Source organism: Scyliorhinus torazame, chromosome 7 (genome assembly GCF_047496885.1).
Source record: "Scyliorhinus torazame isolate Kashiwa2021f chromosome 7, sScyTor2.1, whole genome shotgun sequence".
In the NCBI taxonomy this organism is placed as follows: domain Eukaryota; kingdom Metazoa; phylum Chordata; class Chondrichthyes; order Carcharhiniformes; family Scyliorhinidae; genus Scyliorhinus; species Scyliorhinus torazame.
The window spans coordinates 133,428,886-133,452,986 of record NC_092713.1 but is presented as its reverse complement, the minus strand read 5'-3'; the positions used below and the strand labels follow the sequence as shown (position 1 = coordinate 133,452,986).

General features: G+C 44.8%; 1 protein-coding gene across 3 annotated transcripts in view; it reads right to left on the bottom strand.

Annotated features, from left to right (window-relative positions):
* The window catches only part of LOC140426573 (eIF-2-alpha kinase GCN2-like), a 130,208-nt gene that overhangs the window by 94,761 nt on the left and 11,346 nt on the right, over nt 1-24,101 (bottom strand). For all 3 annotated transcript variants that reach the window (XR_011948234.1, XM_072511509.1, XM_072511511.1), the window contains exons 3-7: nt 22,409-22,525; nt 17,496-17,799; nt 12,572-12,705; nt 10,019-10,078; nt 9,633-9,758 (exon numbers count right to left, since the gene is read on the bottom strand). Coding sequence is in view for 2 of the 3 variants with exons in the window: in XM_072511509.1 (XP_072367610.1) it covers nt 9,633-9,758; nt 10,019-10,078; nt 12,572-12,705; nt 17,496-17,799; nt 22,409-22,525 (741 nt within the window). In the remaining variant the exon portion in view is untranslated. The remainder of the gene's footprint in view (nt 1-9,632; nt 9,759-10,018; nt 10,079-12,571; nt 12,706-17,495; nt 17,800-22,408; nt 22,526-24,101) is intronic.

Below are 24,101 nucleotides of genomic sequence, written 5' to 3'. Positions count from 1 at the left end.
TAGCCTTATGAATATATAAATTATTAAGCATTTTTGATAAAGTATGAAAAATTCGGCATGTGTTAAATGTATTGAATCAAATGTATTGGGAAGCACGGTAGCATATAGGTTAGCACAATTGCTTCACAGCTCCAGGTTCGATTCCCGGCTTGGGTCAGTGTCTGTGCAGAGTCTGCACGTTCTCCCCGTGTGTGCGTGGGTTTCCTCCTGGTGCTCCGGTTTCCTCCCACAGTCCAAAGATGTGCAGTTTAGGTGCATTGGCCATGATAAATTGCCCTTAGTATCCAAAATTGCCCTTAGTGTTAGGTGGGGTTACTGGGTTATGGGGATAGGGTGGGGGTGTGGGCTTGGGTAGGGTGCTCTTTCCAAGAGCTGGTGCAGACTCGATGGGCCGAATGGCCTCCTTCTGCACTGTAAATTCTATGATTATAATGGGGTTATGGTGAGTGAACAAGCCTGATTTCAATCTTCTGGCCCACTGAGACGAAGGAGGGCCACTCGAATGGCTCACTCATTAGCCTGGGTTGTCCATCATTACTTTGTCACAAGAAAGGACAACATTAAAATGACGACTGTCGTTAGCTACTTAATCACATTATTATTTATATTTGGAATGAATGGATGTGCACCTTTTACAGCCTTGTTTTATAGCCTAGTTTCAAAGTACTTCGCAAACTACGTGTTCCTTTTGAAGTATAGTCACTGTTTTCATGTAGGTAAATATAGCAGTCAATCTGTGCACAGCAAGATCCCACAAATAGCAATGAGGTAAATGAACAGGTATAGGACTAGTAGTTGGTTGAGGAATGAATGATATAGAACTTCACCGCCGAGGTCCCAGGTTTGATCCCGGCTCTGGGTCACTGCCGTGTGGAGTTTGCACATTCTCCCAGTGTTTGCGTGGGTTTCGCCCCCACAACTTGGCCACGCTAAATTGCCCCTTAATTGGAAAAAATTAATTGGGTACTCTTAAATTTTTTTCTTTTTTTTTTAAAGATATTTAACTTCACTGATAGAATTCCCTTCCTGCAATCCCTCCGTATTGCACTGAAATGCCAGGTTAAATTAGAACAGTGTCTGGAGTGAAGCTCCAACATAGGAATTAGGAGCAGAAGTAGGCAATTCCGCCCTGCAAGTCTGCTCTGCCATTCAATCAGATCATGGCTAATCTCTTCCTGGTCTCAAATCCATCTCCCTAACTGATCGCCATATCCCTTTAACCAGTCTTTTTTATCAGAAATATATCTATCTCCCTCTTGAAACCATTTAATGATTCGGATGTTAAATCCTCAGTTTCTTTACCCGTCAGTCTGGCCTCAATAAAAGTCGAGATGGATTTGCAGGTACAGCATTAGTTATTTTATTAGACTTGCAAGTCTTTCTCAGTTCACAGCAGTACAGATCACCTCTGCTCTCTGTACCTCCGGAATCAAGTGAGGCTATAAGACAAAGAGCTCTGTACTGATACATTCAAATGGCATCAAGTTTCACATACTCGACGCCCATAGGTCATCCTATGTCCCTCCTGACCTGTTTGATCTATTCTGATTGGCTCACTTCCAATCCCTTCCTCTGGCCCCTATTACTCAGCATCACTTTGGTGGACACACCTCTTCCTGCTTTTCCATGCGGTCTGAAATCCTTTGTCTGTGAACTAACCAGAATTAAACTGGCCTATTTCTACATTACATTAACTAATATCTCTAAAGTAACTATTTTATATCACATTCGTCACGGACGCCACCATATTATGGAACAGCGAGTTCCACAAATTCATCACCCTGGGCGAGAATTAGGGCCTCCGCATCTACCGCCTCGCAACCTTTCTCCATGACGTCTCATTCTAGATTGCCCCACAAGGGGGAGCATTTGGTCGACATTTACTTTATCAATCCCTTTTAGTATTTTCATAATAATAATCTTTATTAGTGTCATAAGTAGGCTTACATTAACAATGCAATGAAGTTACTGTGAATATACCTCAATCAGATCCCTTCTCATCCTTCTAAACTCCAGCAAGTAAAAGCCCAAACTATTTAATCTCTCCTCAAACATCAACTCCTTCATCCCCGGAATCAATCCGGTGAACCTCCTCAGAACTGGTTCCAATGCCACCACATCCTTCTTCAAATAAGGAGACCAAAACTGGACACAATGCTCCAGATGTGGTCTCACCAACACTCTATACAATTGCAACATACTTCTCTACTTTTATTCTCCAGTCCTTTTGCAATAAACGCAAACATTCCATTTGCCTTTCTTATTACATTTTGTACCTGCATACAGACGTTCTGCAATTCATGAACAAAGACACCCAGGTCCCTCTGCCCAGACACATTTTCAATCTGCTTTCCAGTTAGATAATAATTTGCCTGACTATTTTTTCAGCCAAAATGGATAACCTCACACTTGTCCACATTAAACGCCAGCTGCCAATTTTTGGCCAAATCTCCTAGCCTATCCACAACTGTCTGTAAAATCTGTATCTCCTCTTTACTGCCTGCTTTCCCACCTATTTTAGTATCATCAGCAAATTTTGCTATGTTACACTCTGTCCCTGCTTGCAGATCATTTATATAGATTGTAAACAGGTGAGGTCTGAGGACTGAACCCTGCGGCACACCGCTTGTTGCAGTTCGTCAGCCAGAGAAGGACCCAACCCTCTGCTTTCTGTCAATCAGCCAATCCTCTATCCAATCTAGTATTCTACCTCCAATCTCACTTTATGGTCAATCTTTTATGTGGCACCTTGTCAAATGCCTTCCAGAAGTCTAGATAGACCACAACCACAGGTTCCCCATTATCCACCTTGCTGGTTCCGTTCTCAAAGAACACAAGCAAACTTGTCAAGCATGACTTACCCTTACCTTGACAATGGTGGATTGAGCTTTGTATTTCCAAATGTTCAGTCATCTCCTCCTTAATGATTGATTCCAGCAACTTTCCCACCACAGAGGTCAAGCTTTTTGCCTCTCTCCCTTTTTGAATACACATTAGCGTGTTTCCAATCCAGCAGAACCTTTCTAGAATCCAGGGAATTTTGATGTATCATAATGAATGCATTCCCTATCTCTGCTGCCACTTCCTTTAATATCCTAGGGTGCAAGCCATCAGCTCCCAGAGACTTATCCGTCTCCTTTAGTCCCATCAGTTTATTCAATACCTTCTCCCTAGTGATGGTTATTGCATTAAGTTCCTCTGCATTAACTGCAGTTCTTGGAAAAATGTTATTATCCTCTCCCGTGAAGATGGAGGCAAAATATTGGTTCAGTGCCTCCGCCATCTCTGTGTTCCCCATTATTACCTCACCAGTATCATCTTCTAAAGGGCCAACATTTACTTTAGCTATTCGCTTCCCCTTTATGTACTCATAGAAACTCTTGGTATCAGTGTTATGCTTTCTGCTACTTTCCTTTTGTAGTTAATCTTAGCCATTGTTCCTTAATAACCCTCATTTGAGCCCAATCTACTTGGGTCAACTCTTTCCTCAGGTCTGTATAGTTACCTCTGCCCAACACTAAAACTCAAGTCTGGCACTGTCCTCTCTCGCTCAATCAGAATTTGAACTTCTCGCATGCTGTGAACACTCCTTCCAAGAGGATCCTTAACGACAAGACTATTTTTCAGCCCTTCTTCATTACCTAACACTAAATCTAAAATAGGCTGTTCCCTGGTTGGCTCCATAACATTTGCTCTAAGAACCAATCCCTCATACACTATATGAAATTTCCCTCGAGGCTACCTTTGCCAATTTGATTAATCCAGCCAATATGCATGTTAAAATCATCCATGATTACCATTGTGCCCAACTCACAACACCTCATTATTTCTTGGTTTATACTATGCTCCACTTTGGAAGTATTGCTTGGGGGCCTGTAAATTAATCCTACCAATGAGTAAGTCCTTGTGACCACCTTATTTGCCGTTTCCGCTAGAACACTGGTCCCAGATCGGTTTAGGTGGAGACCGTCCCAATGATACAGATCCCTCCTGTCGCAATACTGGTGCCAGTGCCCCATGAAATGGAACTCCTCTTTCCCACACCAGTCCTTTAGCCACACGTTTACTTCCCTAATTTTCTCATTCCAATTTGCACGTGGCTCGGGTAGTAATCCAGAGACGATAACCCCAACTCTCTTGGCAGCAAGAGTGTCAACATTGAGCAAAGCGAACAGTCAAACTCACTATATTAGGATTAATATTTCACAATGGAGTGCACCAGTACAGAGCAACAAGTGGTTAGCAGTGCTGCCTCACGGCACCAAGGACCCGGGTTTGATCCCATTTGATCACCCGGGTTTGATTTAGGTTCAGTGGGCTAGACAGCTCGTTTGTGATGCAGAACAAGGCCAGCAGCGCGGGTTCAATTCCCGTACCAGCTGAGAATTCTGAATTCTCCCTCTGTGTACCCGAACAGGCGCCGTAATGTGGCGACTAGGGGATTTTCACAGTAACTTCATTGCAGTGATAATGTAAGCCTATTTGTGACATTAAAGATTATTTATTAATTATTTTATCACTGTCCGTGTGGAGTTTGCACATTCTCCCCACGTCTGCTTGGGTTTCACCCCCACAAAACAAAGGTGTGCAGGATAGGTGGATTGGCCACGCTAAATTGCCCCGAAATTGGAATAAATAAATAAATAAATTACTGAATTTGGTTCAAATAAACTTTGAATGGTCAGAAATAGACTACATAAATGAGTGTGTGTTTTCTGGTGAACCAGGTAGGGGGACCAAACTGGGAGTGCCTCCATTTTGCTTGGCCGGATCCAGTTTTAGGCTTACGGGGGTCCGAGTGGCTCGGGATTAGCCCCGACTTCGTAAACATAATTATACTAGCCTGGTAAGTAGAGTCAAAACCCTTAGCCTTTTGGCTGGGATGGGCGTGGGGTCGGGTCTGGTGCCCGGATCTGGTGTGTCTCTCTTGTGGGGACCATGAATTGGATTCTGTTTGGGTTGGTTTTTGGAGCGGGCGGGGAGCTTGTTTGGGGGTTTGCCCTATCCACACTCTGAGCTCTGGCTTTCTGACTCTGATAAAGTAATTTTTTTAAAAAGTAGAGTCAAGACCAACCTGCAAAGGTGGGATAACCATCGCCTGTCCTTGCCAGGCAGCATCCAGTCGATCAAAATGAACATTCTGCCACAATTTTTTTTCTAGTGTCTGCCAGTTTTCCTTCCTCTATCTTTTTTTTTATATAAAAGGAGGGTCGAAAGGTTGATATCTTCCTTCATATGAGAGGGCAAGGCCCTGAGGATTTGTAGGGCAGTCGTTCAAAGGGATAGGCAGTCAGGGGGACTGGTGTTACCAAACCTGATATTTTATTACTGGGCAGCGAATACACAGAAAGTGTTGGATCGATGTAGTGATCCACTACATGGGTGCAGATAGAATCAAGGTTATGTACGGGGTCTGGTCTGGGGGCATTAGTGACGGCCTCGCTTCCGTTCTCAGTGACAAAGTATTCGTCAAATCCAGTGGTTGTTTCCACTTTGAAAATATGGAGACAATTCCGGCAACATTTTAAATTGGGGTCAGTATCGAAGCTGGCTTCCATCTGTGTTAACCATCTGTTACAGCCTGCGAGTTGAGATGCCACATTCAAGGGGTGGGAAGGGAAGATACTGGAGAGACTAGATGATTTGTTCCTAGAGAGGTGGCTTGCCAGTCTAGAGGAACTGATGGAAAAGTTTGGGCTCTCGGGTTCAAATTCATTCAAATATCTCCAAGTTCACAACTTTGCGAGACGGACTTTCCCAATATTCCCCGTGGCGCCGCCAGCATCTTAATGGAGAGGGTCCTTTCGTTCGCGGGGTCACAGGAAAGGGGAACTGCCGGTATCTATGAATGGATTTTGTCAGAAGATTCAGTGTCAGTGCAGGGGGTTAAGGCTAGGTGGGAGGAGGAGTTGGGGCCCAATTGAACATAGAACATACAGTGCAGAAGGAGGCCATTCTGCCCATCGAGTCTGCACCGACCCACTTAAGCCCTCACTTCCACCTATCCCTGTAATCCAATAACCCCTCCTAACCTTTTTTTTTTGGTCACGAAGGGAAATTTATCATGGCCAATCCCCCTAACCCGCACGTCTTAGGAGGAAACCGGAGCACCTGGAGGAAACCCACGCAGACACGGGGAGAACGTACAAACTCCGCACAAACAGTGATCCAGCAGGGAATCGAACCTTGGACCCTGGCGCCGTGAAGCCACAGTGCTATCCACTTGTGCTACCGTGCCGCCCCAAAAAATTGGATGAGGTGTGGAGTGAGGCATTCGCAGGGTGAACTCCACATCCTCATGCGCGAGGCTTGGTTTAATCCAACTTAAGGTAGGTTTTCGGGCACACTTGGCTAAGTCCAGAATGAGTCACTTCTTTTTAAAGGTGGAGGTCAGATGCAAGTGCTGTTCAGGAGGCCCGGCTAACCATGCACACGTGATCTGGTCCTGTCCCAAGCTTGTGGGTTTCTGGGTCCCCTTCTTTAGCATATCAGCAATTCAGTAGATTGAGCTGGAGCCCTGTCCTTTAGTGGCCATATTTGGGGTCTCAGACTCACTGGAACTACAGACAGGCAGGACCAATGTCCTGGTCTTTGCCTCGCTGATTGCCCGGAGGAGAGTATTGCTGAGGTGGAGGTCTCCATCTCCACTGAGTGGCTCGTTGTGGTTGGGGGACCTGATGGAGTTTTTACACCTGAAAGTTAAGTACACCATGAGGGGAGCAATCAAGGGATTCTACCGGAGATGGCAGCCTTCTATTGTTTATTTCAAGGAATTGGTCACTGTTAGTTGTTCTGAGGGAGGGGGATTTACGTTTTGCGAGGAGCTGTTCTAGTTTTCTGTTTTTTATGGTCGATATATGTAAATTTGTTTATTTTTTCTATTTTGTATTCTATAAATTGAAAAATGTGAAGAAAAAATATGTACTTTTTAAAAGAAAGAGACGACATACACAAAGATCGCTCCTACTTAGCAAGCAACATCTATTCATCAATAACCTGCTCATGGGTGGCCAGTCGGGTTGGCAGAACCACTCAGCGTTTAACCTCATTAGAGGATTGATCAAAGGATGAGGGAAAGAGCTGAATGCCAGAGTAACTGCCCTCAGTGAGCTTTTTGAGGATGATACCAAGGAGCCCTAGCAAACCTAAGTCCACCCGCCGGATTTATAGTTTCCAAATAGGAGATGGTTGTTGTTGTTAGAGGCTCACCGTCAAAACTCCTAATGTTGGAGTTCTACAAGGCAGTGTCCTTGGCCCAACCAACTTCCTTCTATCATAATGCAGGAGTGGAGCTGTGGCTGATGATTTCAGTGTTCAGTTTCATCCACAACTTCCCCAATAATAGAGCGACCCAGTCTTCACAGTTGCGGAAGAGGATATTACATAAGACATTCCAGGGAAATTAATAATGAATAAAGGATTGGAACTCACTAAAATTAATGTAAGCAGAAGAACTGAATAAGAAAAAGTAATGGCACTAAAGACTAACAAATCCCCAGGATCAGATAGTTTGCCCCTTCAAAGCTTTTAAAGGAACTAGCTGTGGAAATTACAAATACTTTATTTATAATCTGTCAACTTGATTCAGGAATTCTCCTTTTACATTAGAATATTACAAATGTAACTGCAATATTTAAAAAAGGTTTGCTACCCCAATCAGGAAATTACACTCCAGTTAGGCCAAACCATTGAATGTTTAAACATCTGCTTTCTCTGCAGAACAGGACAAGCAACTGAGGCACTGAAAGAGCAAGACTCTGAGTAGGTTAATTTCCTCTCGCTCTCCTTCCAACTTGCAAGTTGAACCCTGTCTGCTGATTTTGACTATCCAGGTGCTGCAGACAGAGATTTTAAAAATAACTCAACCCATTGCTGTTGTCTCCAGAAGAACAGGTACATGGTTTGTCTACAGCTTTAAACCATCACAACACCAAAAGCAGCAGGACCACGGGGTTCAGCCTGAAGCCAGCTGAATCACCAACCTTCAAGAGCCATATATACCTTGAATTTTACTTAGTCTATCCTCCCAACTCTGAATCTGTGCACGTGTGAACGTTGAGCACACCTGGTTAAGCAAAATAAAAGCTATTCTCTTTTCTTTTTTTAAAAGTAAAGAAAACCTGTCTGATGGTGTCTTTTATGATCATGGCTCGTAAAACACTCACTAAACTGGCAAAAAATCCATTTTTTAAACAAACCTTTTGCTATTCAGTAAGGAGGGGGAAAAGTGGGCAGGCATTCGACCCCCCTCATCTGATTGTAACAAGGAGAGGATGTCCAAGAACTTAGAGAGAGGCGAGCGGATTAGAGAGACCCAACATGGATTTGTAAAAGATAGGTTATGTCTAATAAACCTAGCTGAACCTTTTGAGGAAGTGACAGAGAGGGGAATGTCTATGAGTGTATTTTATATGGACTTCCAGAAGGCTTTTGATAAAGTTTCACATGACAGACTAAGAGTTAAAATAAAAGCTCATGGAATAGAAGGAAAATTATTGACCTGACTAGGAAATTGTTTAGGCGACAGAAAATAGGAAATTGTGATAATGAGTATGCAAATTGGAACTAATGGTCCTCCACAAGGGTCTGTGCTTTATTTAATGCCTTGGATAAAATTATAGAGACCCATATATTTGCTGATGACACACAGATGTGGGGTATAATATGTAATATATAAAATTACAATAAAGTATTGTTATAATAATAATAATCTTTATTAGTGTCACAAGTAGGCTTACATTAACACTGCAATGAAGTTACTGTGAAAATCCCCTAGTCGCCACACTCCGGCGCCTGTTCGGGTACACAGAGAGAGAATTCAGAATGTCCAATTCAACTAACGAGCACATCTTTTGGGACATGTGGGAGGAAACCGGAGCACCCGGGAGGAAACCTACGTCGACACGGGGATAACGTGCAGACTCCGCACATAGTGACCCAAGTCAGGAATCGAACCCGGGACCCTGGCACTGTGAAGCACCAGTGCTAACCACTGTGCTACCTTGACACATTGATAGATAAAGTAAGTAAGTAGGCATAAATCTGGCTTCTGGATTTTACTGCAGGTAAGTGCAAGGGCATCAATTATCAACCTAAAAATGCTAGATCTGAATGTTTTTTAAACGGTGAAAGGCTAGGAACAGTGGAGGCTGCAACACAATGTCGGGGTTCATGTGGACAGGTCACTAAAACACTGTGCTCGATAACAAAAAAATAATCAAAAAGGCTAATGGAATATTAGTCTTTCTATTTAGAGGGCTAGAATTTGAGGTGAGGAAGTTTTGCTACAGTTGTACCAAGCCTGATCATGCCACATCTGGAATATTGTGCAGAACTGTAGCTACAGCAGCTTAACCTCAAGAAAGACTCCACTTCCTCTCCACCATTCATCATTATCTAGCACTGAATGAATTCTGCCAAAGGCGTTCTGCAAGTATTTTCTACAACTATGTGAGAATGGGTTTCAGTTAACTCCTCTCTACTGCTCTTGAAAAAGACCTGCAGTTTACTTGGCAACTTCCTCTGTATGCCTGGAACATTGCTAGGGAATTGGCAACAGAAATCGATATCCAACATTTTTTATCAAATTATTTTAATATAAAATGTTAAGTTGTAACATTGAGTTAATGTACCTGATTGTGGATGTATCTCAATCCTTGAAGCATTTCCTTAATGATCTTCAAAGAGCATTTGCAGTTGGAGCATGTGTGGCAGTGATTTTCTATCCACTTTTCAAGTGTCATCTTGCAAAAATCCATCTGAATTAGGCGCCGATGAAAAATATTCAGAGGAAAAAAAGTCAAAATCATATTTTTATTTGAATCAGAGATGGAACAACTTCTGTTTCTACATAAAAGGTTAAAGTAGAAAATACATGGCTGAAAGTAAAGAAGGAACAATTTATCAGAAAGTCTTTAAACAACATTCAGCTATTGGTCGTCAAAGTCTTGCAAGATTTCTACACAAAGCCTTTCACACAGACAGAGAATCCAGAGAAACATTAGATTAGGCTCCTTACCTTAATGAAAAGAAACCTAAGCTTCTTCAAATGTTCTTCATCAGAGTGCTTTAGAAAATTCTGGTAAAATAAGACAGCGAATCATTAACCATGAGAGAAATTCCCTGAGCAGTTTTAACAGTTCAAATGTTTGATGTGCAACAATTGGGAATTACAGTCGGCCATTTCCACCCTAGCCAAATAATTGAAAAGCGCCACTAATACTAGTATCAGAATGATAAATACTATTTTCCATTCAGTTGGACTTTTGTTGATTGAAAACCTCAATTTTGTCCTGCAAAATATCATCAACACTCCCTCCAAATCGCTTCCCTGAACACATATTGTCCAAAGGTCTGTTTTAAAAATGCATTTGCAAACCAAAGCACATCACACTCAACTTCACACTTAACTTCACAAGACCACATCTTATTTTTTAAGCAAATCAAACTACCTAATTAAACAGTGTTCATTTGTGTGACAGATTAATTTGCCTTATATTCATGCATCAAATTTGACTTTGACCAATCAATTAAATCCACTAACTCCATGTCACGTTGACCCCAAGCATGAACTTGTCTTGTGGTTCGCCAAGAAATGTAGCAACGGGGGCAGCACAGTGGCGCAGTGGTTAGCACTGCTGCCTCACAGCACTGCAGATCCGGGTTCAATCTCGACCCCGGTCACTGTCCGTGTGGAGTTCGCATATGCTCCAGTGTCTGCGTGGATCTCAACCCCAACACGCAAATATGTGCAGGGTAGGTGGATTGGCCACGCTAAATTGGAAAAAGAAGAATTGGGTACTCTAAATTTTTTTTAAAATGTAGCAACACCTTTGATTTAAAATCACTACAATTATTTCATTAAATTCAAGTTTCATTTTCTATTGGCCAACTGTGTAGCTCATGGTGATTTAATGAGGGATTAGCAATGTCAGATAGCGTTCTTACGCATTTCAATTACGGTCAATTAATCATGTTAATCATTTAATAGTATACTACTCAACAACGTCAATGCGATATGATTAACTTGCTACAATATTCCCCATCCAATTTTGCTTCTTCATTCTAATGTTCCATTCTACATTTGCCAGCAGCCGTCTGGAACTTTGTCTAAGTGGGTATTCTTCATGTGTGAGTCGAAGTAGCAAGTGCCACAAAGCTAAATGATCGACAGAGCAACTCCATCTCTGCCCGGTCTGTTTTCACAGGAGATCCCTACTTCTGCATTTTCTGCTAGAGATCTCTGTACAGTGATCGCAAGCAGAAATTCTCACTCACCGAGCCTGGAGGCACAGGGATTAGTGTAGTTTTTCTGCTTTGTAGACAACAGTAATCAAACACAAGACAGGGAAAGGAGCAAGAGCTCAAAATGATACTGCATAGAGGGAGGCCATTTGTTCCATTATGTCCATGCTTGCTTTTTAAAAGAGCTCGCCAATTAGTTATATTGCCCTGCTCATTCCCCATAGTTCTGCAAATGTTTCCCCTTCAAATATTTACCCAATTCCTTTTTCAAACCTACTTTGAATCTACTTTCTTCGGCCTTTCAGGCAGCGCATCCCAAATCATAGCAACTCGCTGCATAAAAGCAATTCTTCCGATTTCCCCTGTGGTTCTTTTTCCGATTTCCCCTGTGGTTCTTTTTCCAATTTCCCCTGTGGTTCTTTTGCCGATTACCTTAATTTTGTGCCTTCTGGTTATCGACCTGACTGCAAGTGGAACAGTTTCTCCTCATCTATGCTATTAAAATCCTTCACTATTTTGAAATCTATTACATTTTGGAGAGATGATGGATGGTAGTCTAGTCATCCAGAGGTCCAGGCTAATTCCCAGTAGGTTCAAATCCCACCCCAGCGGTGGCTGATGGAATTCAAATTCAATCAATAAAACCTGGAATCAATTGTCGTAAAAACCCATCTAGTTCACTAATGAATGCCGTTTCGGCAAGGAAATCTGCTATCCTTACTTCGTCTTGCCTTCATGTGACTCCAGATCCAAAGCAGTGTGGTTAACTCCTGGCTCAGTTCAAGGGCAATTTAGGATGGGCAACAAATACCAGCATTGCCAGTGACTCCCACATCCTATGACAGAATAAAGAAATAATGATTGCTCCAGGGAGAACAATACCAGCTTCTCTAGTCTCTCCGAAAGACAGAAGTCCTTTGTTCCTGGCACCATTCTGTTCGGAACCCGCACCAAGATTTTTATATTCTTCATAAAGTGAAGTACCTGGAATTGTTGACTCTGGCTGGAATATTCCAGCCATTCCCACCGGCGGTCCCACCGAAAGCAAACCCCCGCTGCGGCTTCCCATTTGTGGGGAGGGTGCATAAAACAGCAAACCCAGTTGACAGCATTACGACCAGAAGGTCCCGTCACCAGTCAGTGGCGGGCCACCCCCGCCGCCGCAAAATACGAGGGGAGGCGCAGAAAATCTCACCGACTGGGTAGAGAGTTTCTTATTTGCATCTAACCTCTTTCAGAACATGCCACATGATGGAGGCACCCTTGTGTCCCTACACTGATCATCAATCACTAACAGGCAACTACAGAATTGGGATGAAACACTCACTACTGTTTCCTGAACTTCACTTAAGCGTTCAGCCTCAGTGCTTCCCATCTTTAATTCCTCGACAACACCTGCTGGAAGTTTGAGTTTTGTAGCTGGAGGTACAGACAATTGATTGTCTGCGATAGAATCAGCGTCTGAAAAAAAATTTTTTCATTTCACAACAGTCAGTGTGAATCGCAAGATCGTGAAGGGTTAACAGTGTTTTATGGTTTTATTTCAGATCTCCAGCATCTGCAGTATTTTGCTTTTTTTTTAGAAAATATTTTATTGAAGCATTTGTAATTTTCACAGTTTAAACACTTTAACATTTCTTAAACAACCGCGCGAGCCGATACACGCAAAAAAATATAAGAATAATATCCCCTATACCCCCACCCTATTTCCTAATTATCCGTATATTAAGTTCCCTGTCCTTGTCTTACACTACAATGCCTCCCATTTTCCTACCCCCCGCTTACTGCTGATGTAGAAGTCGATGAACGGCTACCACCTCCGGGCAAATCCCCGAATTGAGTTATGGTTACCAAAGGTTGTTGATTACAATTTAGCAAGTGTTGGCGATCAGACAGAATTGAGTGTATGATTTTTTTTTAAAAACCTGAATGCAACTAAGGTTTTCAAACTGATTGTTTTGTTATTTTTGTAATACCTCCATCCATTTTCTTTTCCCTCAAACCGAGAGATGTGCATGCACACACTTCAGCTTGGAAAACAATGCTAGTGAGATCCAAATGTTAATATGGATCATTGTTCACTCTGGGCAATGTAATCTGACCAACTGTCACTGTTTTTATAACTTTCCCTGCAGCAGCATTGGGATCTGGTTATTTTTATCAAATTGTACTTGTCCAACCCAAATTTGTGTTTTGTTAAACAAGATTGCATTGATTGTAGACTTTTTTTTTTGCCATGAATGCAACCCTATAATTTAAACTTGCGTGGAATTCCTTTACAACTGTTCTACTGTAAATCAGTGAGCTGCATAATTTCGAGAATAATACAAACATACCAGTGTGCTGTATAATTCCAAGAATAATACAAACATATCAATAGACAGTGAAAGAGTTAAGTAAGAGAGTGGGGTTGTTGGGTTCTACAGTGGCTGAATAGTCCAAACCTGGATCCACAGACTCTGCCACAGGTTTGGCAGGTGATGTTTAATGAGGTGGGTGGGACGCTTTGGATTCTGCATTCTCTTTTTGCTGTTTATGCTTAGCTTCCACCTGCTCCACCCCGTGATGCTCGAGTTGATTGGCACCATCGCGGATGCGTTTCCAGTTTGTGAGTTCTAAGACGAGCGATTCCCACATGTCGATGGGATGTCGCATTTATTTAGGGAGGCTTTCAGAGGGTCCTTGTAGCGTTTCCTTTGCCCTCAGCAATTGCGTGCCATTGCCATTGGGCAGCACGGTAGCACAGTTGCTTCACAGCTCCAGAGTCCCAAGTTAAATTCCCGGCTTGGGTCACTCTGTGCGGAGTCTGCACTTTCTCCCCATGCCTGCGTGGGTTTCCTCCGGGTGCTCTGGTTTCCTCTCAGTCCAAAGATGTGCAGATTAGGTGGATTGGCCATGCTAAATTGCCCTTGGGTTAGGGGGGTTCCTGGGTTATGGGATAGGGTGGAGGTGTGGGCTTGAGTAGGGTGCTCTTTCCAAGAGCCAGTGCAGACTCGATGGGCCGAATGGCCTCCTTCTGCACTGTAAATTCTATGATTCTAAGCAAACTTGATTTTTTTTTCCAGGCTGAGAAACCCTGCCATATCGCTGACCCACACACCTGATTCGGGGGCTCCGAGTCCCTCCATCCCAGCAAAATCCGTCTCCAGGCCACCAGTGAGGAGAAGGCCAGAACAACAGCCTCCCTCCCCCTCTGGGCCCCCAGATCTTCCGATACCCCAAATATTGCCAATGCTGGACTTGGAGTCACCCTCCCTTCCAGGACCTCTGACAAGACGTCTGCAAATCCGTACCAGAATCCCCTCAACTTCAGACACGTCAGAAATATATGTACATGATTCGCCGGGCTTCTACCACAGCGTTTGCCCCAACCCGTCTATTACTTCCCCAAGCCCAATTGGTGCTCGCAAATCCTCCACCAACTCATCTAGCCTCGGGAACTCTAGCCCCCCCCCAGAAATCACTTCATCCCCTCTTTCCCGGCTGGGGGTTCCAATTTATACAATTTACTGTAAAACTCCCAAAACACATCATTCATCGCTGTCGGATCCAGAACCACCTTCTCCCCTGTATCCCTCACTTTCCCCATCTCCCTCGCCGCCTCCTGTTTCCTCAGCTGGTGTGCCAGCATCATGCTAGCTTTTTTCCCCATATTCATACACCGCCCCCTTTACCCTCTTCAGCTGTCCCTCCGCCTTACCCGTGGACAGGAGCCCAAATTCCAGCTGCAGTCTCTGACGCTCTTTCGAAAGCCCGTCATCCGGAGACTCCGCATACCTCCTATCCACCTGTAAAATTTCGCCTACCAGTCTGTCCAACTCCGTCTGCTCAGCCTTCTCCTTCTGGGCCCGAATGGAGATGAATTCACCCCTGATAACCGTCTTCAGTGCCTCCCAAACCACCCCCGTCAAAACCTCACCCGAGTCATTGATGCTTACGTATCGCCGAATGGCCTCCCTCACCCGCTCACACACCTCCTCCTCCGCTAGCAGCCCCACATCCAACCTCCATTGAGGACACTGGGCCTTTCCTTTGCTAACTTGCAAGTCCACCCAGTGCGGGGCGTGGTCTGACACCACTATTGCTGAATATTCAGTATCTACCACCTCAGCCAACAGCGTCTTACCCAGAACAAGAGAGTCTATCCGGGAATACACCTTATGCACATGGGAGTAGAACGAGTATACCTTACTCCTCGGCCTCCCAAATGTCCACGGATCGACCGACCCCCGCCCCCGCGCTCCATCAACCCCCCAAGCTCCTTCGCCATAGCGGATACCTTCCCAGACCTCAAACTCGACCGGTCCAACCTTGGATCCAGGACCGTATTGAAATCTCCCCCCATAATCAGTCGATGTGATTCTAGGTCCGGGATCTTCCCCAGTACCCGTCTCACAAACTCAGTGCGGGGCATATATACTTGCCAATACCATGGCCATTCCCTCCAGCTTCCCACCAACCATAACCTATCTACCTCCCGGGTCTGCTTCTATATTCCTCACCTCAAATGCCTCCTGCTTATTAACCAAGATTGGCACCCCCTTGTTTTAAAGTCTAACCCCAAATGGAACACCTGTCCAACCCATCCCTTCCTTAACCTAATCTGATCCCCCCCATCTTCAGATGTGTCTCCTGCAACGTGGCCATGTCGGCCTTCAGTTGCCTCAAGTTCCCCGCCCCCGTCCCTGCCGATCAACCACAACCTCTCCTAAGCCAGTCTTTGGCCCATGTCCCGCACCTCCCCTGGCCCGTCCTCGGGCAACTACCGTCATCAACTCTCCTCCACTTTGAAAGTCCCCTCTCCGTCAGCAGTATAGTCTCACATCAGTCCCATCTCTGCTGGCATCGAGGTGGACTGTTCCTCATGCTCCTCCGCCAGCTCATCCATCCTCTGGATGTCCCTGGGCTGCCAGTCTCGGCTCCACGCGATCAACCACCTCCTTGATCGAGTCCGCCGCCCGGGCCAGATCCTCCAAACTTTCCTTCCACTGCTGGGTGAACTTCTCGTTCAAGAAACTCACCAACTGGTCCATCGACCGCTGAGCCGGCAGGGCGGACCCTGCCCGTCCGCCATCTCCGCATGCGTTGTCCACTCCTCACTCGCCTCAACCAACTGGTTCACTTCTTTCCTGGCACTTCCGGTCTGCAGCTCCATAAACTAGGGGGTCACTCTCTTCTGCTCTCACTTCTACACCTTTTTCCTCCAAAATTCCTGCTACAAACCGGCTTAAAGGCCACAAAAAGACCACTATGTGTGGGACCTGCCAAATATGCGACAACTCACTCCATGGCCGCCACCGGAAGTGTGTTTAAATTTTTAAGACACAGTATTTGCGATTAGTCGGAAATTAATTACTTCTTTTATTGTTATGACAGACATTCTAATAAATAGAAATGTTTTGCTGAACATCTGTATGTAGTTGGTATTTCATGACATTGTGACATCCCAAAGCATGTCACAACCAAATCATTATTTTGAGCTATAATGTAGGAAATGTGACGGCCAGTGTGTGTACAGCTGAGTCCCACAAACAGCAATGAAATAAATGATCAGATAATATGTTTTGGTGATGGTGGTTGAGGGATAAATATGCCAGGATGCCAGGGATAACTCCCTCGTTCATCTTTGAATAGTGCCCTGGGATCCTCTGTGTCCACCTGAGGGGGCAGATTTGGTTTAACATCTCACCTGAAAGACAAAGGAAATCAGTCTAAGAATTACAGACGGGCAGCACGGTGGTGCAGTGGTTAGCACTGCTGCCCCACGGCGCTGAGGACCCAGGTTCAATCTCGGCCCCGGATCACTCTCCGTGTGGAGTTTGCATATTCTCTCCGTGTCTGCGTGGGTCTCTACCCCACAACCCAAAGATGTGTAGTGTAGGTGGATTGGCCATGCTAATTTAGGGGTGGCACGGTAGCGCAGTGGTTAGCATTGTTGCTTCGCAGTGCCAGGGTCCCAGGTTCGATTTCCGGCTTGTGTCTCTGTCTGTGCGGAGTCTGCATGTTCTCCCCGTATCTGCGTGGGTTTCCTCCAGGTGCTCCGGTTACCTCCCACAAGTCTCGAAAGACGTGCTATTAGGCAATTTGAAATTTCTCAATTCTCCCTCTGTGTACCCGAACAGGTGCCAGAATGTGGTGACAAGGGGCTTTTCACAGTAACTTCATTGCAGTGTTAATGCAAGCCTACTTGTGTCGATAAAGATTATTTGCCCATTAATTTTTTTTTTAAAGATTGCAATGATAACACTGACCTTGGCATTCAATTGGGTTGCTGTCTGTCCACTCTACAGAGTTTTCACACAGTGGAGGTGCTGCTGCCACGATGGGGTCGTACGAACTGTCACAAGGATCACTGTGAGATTGCTCCATCCATTCAACATTCACCGGATGCTCCAGTTCTTCAATCCAAGCATGGTGATAGTGCACAACGTTCCTGTGATTTAGCTTTGAAAGAATCTTCACCTCAGTCAGGAAGGTGCTTTCAGCACATTTCTTACTGTGTGCAAGGTGGATGCACTTCACTGCATAGGCTTTCTCCTCAAGACTGCGGAATACCTGAGAAAAAGTAACCTAGGTGATTGGAGTATATGTACAGAATGACTGATACTTGGAAGTAATTAAAAGGCATCGATAGAGGGAACTTCTGGTGGTGTTATGTAAGGGGAAGACATGCATGAGGTGGCACCTGCTGGAGTACTGGACTTTTTGCCCTTTTTTTAAAAAAACCCACAGAATTAATGGGATACGGATTCTATGTAGGTGACATGCCCAGAAAACCCAGGGGGGAAAAAAGCAGGACAGTAGATGTTCATCAATGGAATCGGAGGCCTCTCAGAGCTCATGGCAGAAAAAATGGCGGAGGCAGCCTTTTGGGGAGTGGCCACTCCACTAACGGCCGAGGTGCTTTTGAGTACCTTGCCGAAATAATTCAAGAAGCACTGGCGGGTTGCATCAGAGAACCTCCGTAAATCGATGGAGGAGGCCTTGGCCCCATCCAAATGGCTCTGGAGAAGACCAACAAAACGGTGAAGGCCCATGGAGCTACGATACACGACACAGAAGTGGCCTTTTCGAGACATGGAGATCAGACTGTCTCACTGTACATGGAGATGTCTCTGGTCGCTGAAGGCCGAGGTGAACGATTTAGAGAATCGAACCGGGAGGCAAAATTATCGAAATGTGGGGCTGCCAGAGGGGATGGAAGTCCCAACTCCCACTGAGTACTTTGCGGAGATGTTTGAGAAGATGGTGGGGGAGAATGAATTCACGTCCCGTACACTCCAGTAGAGGCCGCACTCTGAGGTGCGGTAATAGTGAAGTTCCATAGCTTTAAATAGAAAGAGCGGGTTCCGAGATGGCCGAGCGAACATCACGATTTCAAATGGGAAGGCCATGCCATCAGGTTTAACGAGGGTGTGGGGGCAGAGCTAACGAAGAAGAGGCTGCGTTCAACATAGTCATGGTCACCGTGTACAAACATGGAGTCCAATTTGGTGTGGTGTGCCCGGCATGGTTAAGAGTGACTTCCGAGGGAAAGGACTCTTTATTTGATGCTCCAGGAGAGGCGGATTCCTTTGCAAAGAAACACAGGTTGGGCGTGATGTAATTGGGCTTTTTGGATGTTGAACGGGCATGTAGAATTGTTTGGGTTCCATGTTTATTTTTGCATTTCCTGTTCTTGTTGGGGTTGAATCTTTACCGTTTGGCTCAGGTCTGGGTTTTAGTCCTATGTGGAGTTCTGTTCTGATTGTTATGAAAGTATACAGCTCTCTGTTGGAGATCCAATGGTTTGTGGGCTTATGGGTTTTAATATCTTGTTATGTGTAACCATTTTTCTTCACTCTAATTGGAAGTCGCCCTGCTAACCTAAGAGTTAGCTAACACCAAGGATTGACTGCAGCTCATTATAGTAGTTCTGTTTTTCAATAGAGCTCAGATTTCTTGTTTTGTTTAGATTTAGGTTTGTTGGAAGTAGATTTTTGTTGTTTATGTCCATCTTGCTGTTACCCGTGTGCATATTTGGGTGGGGATGTATCAGAGGGCGAGGACAGGGGGTAGTTTGCTGACGGTGACTGCAGATTTTTCTTTGTTCAGTTTTGTGATTTGGTTTGGCACCATCTTGGGTGGGCCTGGTTGCTGTACCTTTTTTATATCTGTTGGGGAATCTCCCTTGGTGGAAATGGCTGACTGAGAATGAATGCGGGTGGGAGACCCCAAATTCATTTGGTCACCTGGAATATCAGGGGGTTGAGTGGCCCAGTGAAAACATTGAGAGTATTTGCTCATCTTAAGAGTTTAAATTCCGACATGGTGTTTTGCCAGGAGACCCATTTGCGGGCCAGAGACCAGACAAGGCTGCGGAAGGGTTGGGTGGGCCAAGTCTTTCATTCGGGCTTCGATGGTAGGGCCAGGGTTGCGGAAATATTAATCAATAAAAGGGTTCAATTTTCTGCCACTGGATCTTGGCCTACCCCCAATGGTAGACATATTAGTGTCTGTGGCTCCTTGGCGGGGACTCTGGTGGTTCTGTTTAATGTCTATGCTCCAAACTGGGACAATATGAATTTTATTTATAATTTACTGGTCTCCCTCCTAGATTTGGATTTGCATCAGCTTATTTTGGGTGGGGACTTAAAATTGTGTTCTGAACCACAGTCTGCATCGGTTTAAGCCCAAATCTCTGACTCCATGAGGAGTGGCCAGAGGTTTGATATTTTGCATGGAGCAGATGGAAGGGGTGGTTCCTTGCTGCTTTTTTCACCCAGGTGATAGCACAACATTTCATGTTTCTCACATGTGCATCAGATATACTTGCGGATCTATTTACTTTGTGGTGGATAGGTCTCTCTTCCCTTCTGTGGTGGCGGCTTTACTCAGCGATTGTGATTTTGGATCATGCCCCACACTTTGGCACAAGAGTGCCAAACCCTCCCAGCATGGAGATTGGACAAGGCATTATTAGTGGACAAGAAATTTTGTGAACGCATGTCCACCGTCATTGGGAAATATATAAAATGTAATGAAAATGAGTCAATCTCGCCTTCTATGCTGTGGGAAGCCCTTAAAGAGGTCCTCGGGGGAGATTGCCTCCTATAAAATTCACATGGTGAAGAGAATGAGGGTGGAGCGGCAGAGGTTGATGGACTGTTTCCTTGAGGTGGACCACCAAAACTTACTTGCTCAACCCCGGAGTTGTCGGCAAGAAGGAAAAAGCTGCTGACACACGAGTTGTCAGCGGACAGCGTGGTGGGCCAGCTGCGCCACTCGAGGGGTATGTTTATGAATACGGGGAGAAGGCCAGTCGTCCTTAGCTCACCAGCTGAAGCGGTAGGCAGCTTCCTGGGAGATTGTACAGGTAAGCAACTCGTGTGGCAGTCTGGTTTCTATCCCTCCTCAGGTCAATATTACTTTTGAATCATTTTATCAGGGTCTATATAAATCGGAATCTTCGGCTGAGGGATCGGTCATGACTGACTTTTTAAGACAGCTCATCCATCCCAACTGTGGAGGGGGGAGAGGAACAAGGTGTTGGAATCCCCATTGGGCCCAGAGGAAATCGTGAAATGCATTGGGTTGATGCAAATTGGTAAAGCTGCTGGTTGAGATGGCTTCCCCACTGAATTTTAAGAAGTTTTTAAGAAGTTTGCGGAGTAGTTGGTACCTTTAATAATGGATATGTTTAATGATTCCTTCACCAAGGGTTTGTTGCCCTCCACCCTCACAAAGGCCTCTATCTCCTTGATTCGCAAGAAGGACAAAGACCCAACAGAGTGTGGGTCATATAGACCAATCTCACTCTTAAATGCGGACATTACGTTACTTGCCAAAGTGACAGCATGGTGGTGCAGTGGTTAGCACTGCTGCCTCATGGCGCCGAGAATCTGGTTTGATCCCGGCCTCAGGTCACTGTCTGTGTGGAGTTTGCACATTCTCCCCATGTCTGTGTGGGCCTCAGCCCCACAACCCAAAGATGTGCAGGGTAGGTGGACTGGCCACGCTAAATTGCCCCTTAATTGGAAACAAAAATGAATTGCATACTTTAAATTTTTAAAAAAAGAAAGAAAAAAAAAGTTTCTTGCCAATGCTGGCCCTGTGGCTGGAGCCCTGCCTCCCAGAGGTGATCTGGGAGGATCAGACAGGCTTCGTTAAGGGTCAGCAATTGTCGGCCAACATGCGTTGCCTGCTAAATGTTATCCTTTTCTCCCACCTCCATACCGGAACCGGAGGTGATTGTTTCCCTAGATGCCGAAATGGTGTTTTGTAGCGTAGAGTGGGAATATCTTTTTGAGATTCTTGGGGGGGTTTGGATTTGGTCACAAGTTTATCTCTTGGATTCAATATTGTACAGGGCCCCCACTGAGAATGTTCATATGAATGCTCTTAACTCTGGCGACTTCCCATTGAATAGGGGTACGAGACAGGGGTGTCCACTGTCTCCACTCCTATTCGCCTTGATAATAGAACACTTGCTATAGCGTTGATGCCCTCTGTTAAGTGGAGGAGGATAAATCAGGGGGAAATGGAGGGGGGGGCGGGGGTGAAGCATCGGGTTTGCCATTACACGGATGACCTACTTCGCTATATTCTGACCCAGTACCCTCTATGGACGAGATAATGAAGCTGCTTTGGAGTTTTGGCTCCTTCTCTGTGTACAAGTTGAACTTGGATAAGAACGAATGCTTCCCGGTCAACCCCCTGGGGAGCAGAACCCAACTGGGAACGCTACCTTTTTGCCTTGCCAAGACTAGCTTTCATTATCTAGGGATCCGGGTGGCCCACAATTAGGACTTACTTCAGAATTTAAATTATACTAGTCTGCTTGATGGTGTCAAGTCCAACTTACAGAGGTGGGATAATCTCCCGCTGTCCTTGGCGGGCAGGGTTCAAACTATTTAAATGAAAGTACACCCGAGATTTTTATTTCTTTTTCAATGTCTTCCCATTTTTCTCCCCCAAGTATATATCCAACTCCCTTTTGAAAGTTGCTATTAAATCTGCTTCCATCACCCATTCAAGCAATAAACAAATGCATTAAACAAATGCTGCCCCATCTTAATTTGCTAATTATCTTATATCACTGTTCTCTGGGTACGGACTCTCCTGCCATTCAAAATAGTTCAAACAAATGAAAGGCTCTACTTACAAACAAAATAACTTCACCTACCTTATATACAATACTGAATCCACCTTGGCCGATGCATTCAATATCCGTATACCCTTTCTGCTGCAGGACTTTTCTTACTTTGTCCAATATAATCTCTGTGCGCCACATCATGTGAACCTATATAATGGACATGCTAAGTTCTTACGGGTAAAATTATAACTGTAAATTAAGCAGGTTCATCTAACCATTTGGTAACTTCAATTCTTACTTCTAGACAGAAAATGCAAACTTTGATTTCTTCAGGTTTTCTATAATGGTTTGCTGAGTTTGTGTCCTCGGTAGTACAAATACCAGTTTCCATTTGATTACTCTGTTGCATAACCTCTCACGGTTATTACATTTTGAATATCCTGAGAGCCTCCAGTACACCCTTTCCTGCCTTTTGCATTCTCTGCCCACCTGCTCCATCCTTGCCCAATTTTATCAATACCACTTTGACAAAGGGTCATCTGGACTCGAAACGTTAGCTCTTTTCCCTCCCTACAGATGCTGCCAGAGCTGCTGAGATTTTCCAGCATTTTCTCTTTGGTTTCAGATTCCAGCATCCACAGTAATTTGCTTTTATCAATACCACTGCAGTTATGGCCTTAGTAAAACCTGCTTTTTCTCCAAATGCACCATTCTACACACTTCCTTTGCTTTGTATCTTAGATCATAAGACCATAAGACATAGGAGCAGAATTGTCCGCTCGGCCCATCGAGGCTGCTCTGCCATTCAATCATGGCTGATATTTTTCTGATCCCCATTCACCTGCCTTCTCCCCATAACCCCTGATCCCCTTATTAATCAAGAACCTATCTATTTCTGTCTTAAAGACACTCAGTGATTTGGCCGACAACCTTCTGCGGCAAAGAGTTCCACAGATTCACAACCCTCTGGCTGAAGAAATTCCTCCTCATCTCTGTAAAACAGGAGCGTTCCTTTAGTCTGAGACTGTGTCCTCTGCTTCTAGTTTTTCCTACAAGTGGAAACATCCTCTCCACATCCATTCTATCCAGGCCTCACCGTATCCTGTAAGTTTCAATAAGATAGCCCCCTCATCCTTCTGAACTCCCAACGAGTACAGACCCAGAGTCCTCAACCGTCCCTCATACGACAAGTTCATTCCAGGGATCATTCTTGTGAACCTCCTCTGGACCCTTCCAAGGCCAGCCCCTCCTTAGATACGAGGCCCTAAACTGCTCACAATACTCCAAATGGGGTCTGACCAGAGTCTTATACAGCCTCAGGAGTACGTCCCTGCTCTTGTGTTCTAGTCCTCTCGACATGAATGCGAACATTGCATTTGCCTTCCTAACTGCCAACTGAACCTACACGTTAACCTTAAGAGAATCATGAACAAGGACTCCCAAGTCCCTTTGTGCTTCTGATTTCGTAAGCATTTCCCCATTTAGAAAATAGTCTTTGCCTCCATTCATCCTTCCAAAGTGCATATCCGCACTTTTCCACATTGTGTTCCATCTGCCACGTCATTGCCCATTGTCCTGGCCTGTCCAAATCCTTCTGCAGCCTGCCCTCAATACTACCTATCACTCTACAGATCTTTGTATCATCTGAAAACTTAATTTTCCAGCATTTTCTCTTTGGTTTCAGATTCCAGCATCCACAGTCATCTGCCTTCAGTTCCTTCTTCCAGATCATTAAATGTATATTGTGGAAAGATATGGTCCCAGCACAGACCCCTGAGCACAG